Raw genomic sequence first — 7569 nt, forward strand, 5'->3', positions numbered from 1 at the left:
CCCAGGTTGGAAAGATCTAGAAATCTTAAAAATATAACCTACATTGTTAGAGCGCCTGCCTGCTTTAACAGTCTGGGAGTCATCCCTGGCCAACAGCAGAAATACCCAAATGCATTCTCATTCTTTCTCTCTAGTTTACTTTATGTGACCCCCAGAGATTTGGTAGGGAAGGGATATAATCTCTTATCTTCCACTCTCCTGCGAAGTCTAAAGGTGGGAAGGGAGGCTTTGTCTTAGTTGCTGACCTATTGCTATGAAGAGACACCATGACCTAAGGCAATTTGTGAAAGAAAGCTTTTGGGCTTGCTTACAGCCAGAGAATTAGTTCATGACCATCGTGGCAAGGGAACATGACATAGGCAAGCAGTTATGGCACCAGAGCAGTAGCTGAGAGCTTACATCCTGATTCACAGGCAGATGGCAGAGACAGAGGGAGAGAGAGAGAGAGAGAGAGGAAGGGAGGGAAAGAAAGGAGGAAGAGGAGGACTAGGTCTGTTGGGCATGTTTGAAATCTCAGAGTTCACCTCCTAATCCTTCCTAAACAGTCCACCAACTGGGAACCAAACATTCAAATATGTGAGTCTCATTCAAACCACCATTGGCCTAATAGCAATAGAAAAAAGAAATAAAAATGGAAGCCATAAAATTGAATGGTAGAAGGAAAAGCATGTCATATATTTCAGTCAGAATACTGGAAATCGGGTTTGCTCTGGGAACCTCCCCCGCCCCACCCCTTTCCCAGAATTACCTCTCCTGGCTCTAGTTTCAGAAAGGAGCCCGAGGGAACCTTTTACAGCAGGAGGCAACTGTTGGTGGCAGAGAGTCTCCTGATCTCTTTTTGCTTGATTCATTTACAGCTAATGCCTATGGCCTTCCTGTGTGTACGTGGTCTGGTTGGGGTTTAGCTTCCCACCACCTTTCCTTAGAGACAGTCTTGCTCTCACCAGCGCTCTATGCTCCTAGCCTTCCTCCAACTAATGCATCATCTCATTTGGCCGAGGCCTGTCACTACAACTTCAGCTCCTTCACAGGCGACTTTGAGAACCTCTGAGGTTCTGTGGGGCTACGGAGAGCTGGAGGCACCTCTAACCTGAGACCTGATGGGTTTTTATCTAAAGCCAGCCTGGGAAGTGCCCTGTATTCACCAACTCATATGCTCAAGGGATTTGTGAAAAATCTTTAGAACATCTCGAAAATGAACAAATATTTACCTCCAAAAAGTAAAATAAACTGTGTTTCCAAAGCCTGCTTAGGTCATTTCACTTAAAAGTCCAGGCACAAAAACCTTAAAATAGTAACAGAGTCAGAGTATGGTACATGAATTAGTATGGCCTTTTCAGATGGCCAGTCAGTCATTTCAGAAATCTCTTACAATTAATTTTCTTAATACTCCAAGGAAAAAATACCAAGTATAATCCAGTCAAAATGGAAATTATAGAGTGTCCCAAAGGTTTCCCCGGATGACTGTGAAAGCAGCCGGGAGATTCTGCAGTGGAGCAGTGGCCAGAAACCTGCCTTACTGGTCACTAACACTTACTCTAAAGCTGTAATATAAAAAGAGATGTGGTGCTGTTACCAAATGGACCAACTGAACTAAATTGAAAACCTCAAAATAGACCACAGGGCTCATGCAATTAAGTGATAAAGGCAGGTGTGATGGCACACACCTGTAATTCCGACACTTGGGAAGTGGAGGCTGGAGGAGCCCTTTGAGTTCAAGGCCAGCCTGGGCTGTGTAGAAACATCCTTAACAGTAAGATACAAAAGCAGTATTTGAAACCAGTGAAGAAAAAAGGATCATTTTTCAAATTGTCATAACCAGTATTCAGCATTATTAAAACTGATAAACTCTTTCCTCTTTTTGTCAGAATCAAAATGGATTAAGAATAAAAGTTGTAACATGAAAAAAAAATTAAGATTCTGAAATAAAATTCTGTGCTATAACCATATATAGCCATGGAGGATAAACTATGAATGAAAAGTCTCATTTACCCTTCTTGATGGCCTTGGAGTTATCTTTTTCAAAGCAAAATAGAAAACCTATTATTTGCCCAGTTGCCAGCACAAACTGCAAAATAATAATAAAAATGATGATGATGATAGTGATAATATAATAACAGAAAGCAAGGAAGCATAAAACAAACTGGGAATAGTTTGTACAAACCTTGGCAGCTAGAGGCCCAGTGTTTGGAGTGTAGAAGGGCTTCTAATTTTTAAAAATAAAGGTAGAATATTAAATCCTGTTCTAGGCAGTTACTCTGAAGAAAAACTGCAGGAGTTTATGTGCATATATGACAAGGGATGCAGACACTGCTTTCTTCAGAGTTACCTATGAAAACAGAGAGGCTGAAAGAGGAAGACAGAGAAAAGCAGGCGGGAGGGAAGGACGAAGGAAGGGAGCAGGGAAGAGGAGAGAAGAGAAATGATCAGAAAGAGACAAGGCAAGGAGATGAGAAGAAAGAGGAAAGAAGGAAGGAAGGAGGGAAAGAAGGAAGGATATCCAAGTATAGATTCAAGAAGACCAGGTCTGCTCAGAATGACTGGCCATAATAGATGCCAAAAATAAAGGGAAATTGGTACATGTGGCAGTAGCTGGACAGTAGGTGATATTTGTATGTTAGGCTAGGTTTGCAGTACTAAGTGCAAGAATATTATTTAATGAAAATAGATATATGGGAAAATATTCACGGATCTATGTTTATACAGACACCTGGCATTCATAGGCTTCGCACTGGTTGTCTCTGAGTCAGTGAGTTAGGGTCTACTAGTTTCAGATCTGTGCTCACATTTTCTCTTTTGCAGTGACTGTATTTTAGTTTTGCCAGGCAACTTCAGGCTTGACCATATTGGTCTGCTCTGTGAATACTTGTATTCCTGTTGTGGCTCCTCTCTTCTCGTTCTCACGTTACCACCTCAGCACTCCTGGACATGTGTGATACACCACCTCAGCTTTGTCCTTGAGCTTTCCCAAGTACCAGCCAGCCCCACCACAAAGGAAATCTGAGCATTTTGGAGCAGGATCCTGGCCTCATGATTTGCCTTTCCCTTTTGGGCTTTGGGCCAAGCCAAGAGTACCTACACCTGGGGGAAATGGGCTGGACATGTGTCCCCTTCCTCAGAGGACTTAATCAACAGGCATGGGTACAGGGGGCTTTGGCTAAGGCAGCTGGAGAGCCGAGGTGGCTGGAGGAGGCCAGGGACCACAAACAGTACCTGAGAGCAATGGAGGCCAGCCTTGGGGTGGGCAGGGAACAAGTGCAGGCTCTTCCCCCATTTCTTGTTTCTCTGTTATGTTAACCTGTACTTTTTGTCTCCATGTCATGTGGACAGGTACTCCCATTTCCGCGGACCAGCCCTGCTGTCGTGGTCTCTATGACTTTGAGCCAGAAAACCAAGGAGAATTAGGATTTAAAGAAGGGGACATCATTACATTAACCAGTCAGATAGATGAAAACTGGTATGAAGGAATGCTACGTGGGGAATCTGGCTTCTTCCCCATTAATTATGTGGAAGTCATTGTGCCTTTACCTCGGTAAATGTGTCTTTTGGACCTAATTTCTTAACTGAATGAATTCGCACCAGTGTTCTCTCAGTGTGGCGCTCTGTGACATCCTCGCTCTCTGGCCCACCTAATCACTTTTGTATGTGTGTTTTCTTTATAATGTATTTTGTATCAATTTAATTTGTATAACTGATTTCTTTGTTCTAACTCATAAAGATAGTTTTCTTCTTGTTCTAAGTAGTCATTGGTTCAATGTATTTGCTTCTTGTTGCTAAAAAATGTAAATTGCGCCCATTGCAGCTCTCTGAACAAATGGCCTGTGTAGTCCTTCGCTGGGGTGGAAGGTCCCCTTTGTAGCTAAGAAAGCTAAAGATTTTTTTTCTTGACGTTATTGATGGCATCCAGTTTTTTCCTGTTTTAAGCTTACCTGTCTTACCTGTGAACAGCCCAATAAACATGATGCACTGTGTTCATAAAAGACTATGGTTATTCTTAATGCTAAATTGCCTTTTTAAGCATCTTTTCAGCACAAATCCCTGGCTGACCTGGGGTCCCAGGCTGGGGGTCCTTAGATGGCTGCCGATCAATGTCAGCAGGTGGGGATATGGTCCTTTATTAGCCACTGATTTAAACATGGTACAGCCCCTTCTTAGCCCAAGCCTACAAAACCTTTCTGCCTACTGTTAGGCTTGTAAAACATCTCAACTCAAGCATTGTCTGCTGTCACATGTAGGCAGATAGGTTTTCAGACAGTCCCGTTGTGATTGCTGCAGGATTGCATGGGCAGAGCGTCCAAGAACTCAGGTTTACAGAACCAGCCCTGGACTTGCCCCAAGCATGACCTTGTCATGTGCTGTCTCTCAGCAGAGTCCTAAGCAACCCCCACCACACACAGAAGAGGCGGTTCCTGCTCCCCTTTGCAGAGAAGGGTGTCATGAATGGCAGGAGGGGAGGTCACGTAGTGGCAGAAGCAGAGTTCTGATAGTGTCATGGACGCTGGCACACAAGTGTTTGTCAGTCACTGTTGATCACTGGCGTTTGTCATAGAAGCCCAGGGGCCAGATGGGTCACCTGAAAAAGGTAACCTAAGTTGGCTTTCCGTAGTCTTCTGAGCTGGCTTTCCTAACAGGTTTGTGTGTGTGTGTGTGTGTGTGTGTGTGTGTGTGTGTGTGGCTACATGCACACAAATTTGCACGTATGTACACACACACACACACACACACACACACACACACACACCCCTTGTACATTAGGTGTTTATGGGAAATGGTAATTCTTAACATTTACTCAATGTTTGTTATATGCCAGGTGCTGCTCTAAGCATTTTCCATGAAACCCTCACGCACTATCCTTTGAGATCAATCTGATGCCCATCCTTCAAACACTAGGATTGTGCCACAGAAAGGCCATGTCACTTTTCCAGTCACACAGTTAAATGTCAGAGCTGGAATTTTAATTCACAGTCTTCTCCCATGCCCTTGGCCTTCACTTTTCTAGAATAACTCTCATTACATCTTTTCTTTTTGTAAATTCACAAACTAGCCTGTTTTTATACCTGATTTTTATTCTTCATTTGCTGTATTAAAATTTTACCAGTAAGAAGTCCAGGGCCATTCTTGATGCTTATAATTTACTTTGATAACTCATTTAGGGAAAATAAGCAGTAATTGAAGTTAATTGAGAGCTACAGATTAGCTTATGATGATAACTGAAACATCCAGCAATTTGCATCAGATCACTTTAAAGCAATTAGAAATAGGACTTGGTTAACCGCCAGGCAGCTGCTGAGGATGGGGGCTGGCAACCATGTCCTGGGCAATGGCTGTGCTTGTATCACACTGGCTCTTCCATGGGCCCGTGGCCTCAGCTGTTTGGCAGAGTCCCATTTCCACATTATGTTTGTGGAGAAGGCTGTGAGATAACATCTGGCTCCTGGCATGGCTTGACACAACTGCTTCTAGCCAGCTGTCGGAGAGAACGTTTCATTGTGAATTCCTGCCCCAAGGCACTCACAGTGCTGTGGAAATTCACCACCTTCCAAATTTACTTTCTCCTGCTTCAATAAACACCACGAGCAAAAGCAACTTGGACAGGAAAGGGTTTATTTTTCTGACAGACCTTGGTAGTCCACCACAGAGAGAAGTCAGGGCAGGAACCGAGGCAGAGGCCTGGAGGAATGCTGCTTCCTGGCCTGCCCAGCCTGCTTTATATTAACCCCGGCCATCAACCTAGGAGTGACATTGCCTACAGTAGGCTGGGCTCCCTCCTAGCAACCATTACTCCACAAAACAGCCACCAGACTTGCCTGCAGGCTGCGCTGATGGGGCGTATTCTCAACCGAGGTTCCCTCTTTCCAGACCCTCGCTTGTATCAAGTTGACACAGCAGTTACGACGCGCACCTCCTAGCTTCTTCATCACAAAGAAGGTCGTGTACATTTGCTTTTATTGGAAAAAAAAGTGTCCATGACCTTTCAGATGTCAGAACAATTTTGAACATTCAAAGAGCTTTATTTTTCTAATTATAAAGGCAATACAGATGTAGGAAAATTCAGGATGTCTGTTAAAGTTATAAAGGAAAGCAGAAATTACCTTTGAGTCCACAACCCCGAAAGAATTAGTGTTGTGACAGTTTTCACTGTGTTCTTCCTATCTTGCCCATGTATTTCTGTATTCATGTGTGTACAAAAATGGGAGTGTGCATCATGATTTCAGCTTTACATGTTAATTGCAGACCTGCCTTTGAACTAGCTGTTTAATATTTTATTGTGTGGGGGCATAACTTATAACTAGGTTTCTCTCTTACACATTTCCAGTTTTCTGGTAAATTATTATGATATGCATTTTAAAGTTATTTTGCATGAAAATGGGTAAAAAAGACAAATTGAACTTGGATTTATATAAATTTGGTGTGTTAACCTCATTAAAGTACCTTTATTTCCCAAAGGTCGTTTGTTTAGTTGCATTTCTACTGTCTTCTATGGTATCTTTACCAACTTATATGATCTCCCAGGGCTGTGGCATCCTCCTCCAAACCCAACGGATGTGAGGTGACAGTCATTCCCCTTACTGCAGGGGACGAGCTAAATGTCATACACCCAGAGTAGATGTCTGAAACCGAGAACTCTCACACACACCCGGGAGGGAGGAAGAGAGAGGAGAGAGAGAGAGAGCTGCACAAAGACAGATCGGGACACACACACACACACACACACACACACACACACAGATGCTGCCTATGCCTGTGTACACACTTAATATCTTTCCGCCATGACAAAACATTCTCTGTGCACTATGACTCTCTCTGTAGTCTGTGGTGGAACAGTAAAAATAACACAAGTTCCTTTTTTGGCTTCACAATCTCATAGATTTTACAAACCTTGCCATGTGGTTATTTCATGTCTCGAGAAGTTCATAATTTTTGCTTAAATGGAGTACCTTCCAGCCTTCCCCTGGCCTCTCCAAGCTGCTGCCATCACCGCCCTTGTACTGACGATGCACGAATAAGGCCATACTCACTAGAATAAGTATTGCTTACACACAAGTGCTACCATACCACAGCAGTGGATGTGACAGCAGACATTCTGCTAAGTGACTACTGAGCAAGTAGTGTATACACTGCAGACACACTGGAGAGAGAGAGAGTATACGTCCTAGGCCATGATGGAGCAAGGCAGCGGAAGATTTCAGGAGCTTGCTCAGAGTGGTCTGTAAGTTATGACAAGGAATTGTTCATTTCCGGAATTTCCCGTGTAGTGTTTTCAGCTCTTACTGACCCACTAGAAACTCCACTTTGATTCTGTGGAGAGCAGGAACAAAGATAAGCAAAACCCCTTTGCCCCACTTTGGTTGTGATTTGCATTTTCCTTATTACTGATATTGAGCACCCTTCTTTGTATCTGCTCGACCATTTTTTGGGCTCCACGTTCATTTTCAAAATTAGGTGATTTCATTTTATTTTTAAATTGTGTTTTAAATTGTATTTTTATTGTGAATTGTAAAGATTCCATATAAATACTTTAGATATTAACTCCTTGCCAGATCTATGTTTTGCAAATATATTATTGCA

The 7569-nt window shown here is 43.0% G+C and overlaps 1 protein-coding gene across 4 annotated transcripts in view; it reads left to right on the forward strand.

Annotated features, from left to right (window-relative positions):
- Sh3gl3 (SH3 domain containing GRB2 like 3, endophilin A3) overlaps nucleotides 1-6439 on the forward strand; it is a 124004-nt gene extending 117565 nt beyond the window's left edge. For 3 of the 4 annotated variants that reach the window (XM_055623578.1, XM_055623579.1, XM_055623580.1), the window contains one exon: nucleotides 3331-6439. In XM_055623578.1, the coding sequence (XP_055479553.1) occupies nucleotides 3331-3536 (206 nt within the window). In that variant the 3' untranslated portion in view covers nucleotides 3537-6439. The remainder of the gene's footprint in view (nucleotides 1-3330) is intronic. The other variant, XM_055623581.1, reaches the window with a different exon arrangement.
- The last annotated feature ends 1130 nt before the right edge of the window (nucleotides 6440-7569 follow it).

Source organism: Psammomys obesus, unplaced genomic scaffold (genome assembly GCF_907164565.1).
Source record: "Psammomys obesus unplaced genomic scaffold, mPsaObe1.curated_primary_1811, whole genome shotgun sequence".
NCBI classification, from domain to species: domain Eukaryota; kingdom Metazoa; phylum Chordata; class Mammalia; order Rodentia; family Muridae; genus Psammomys; species Psammomys obesus.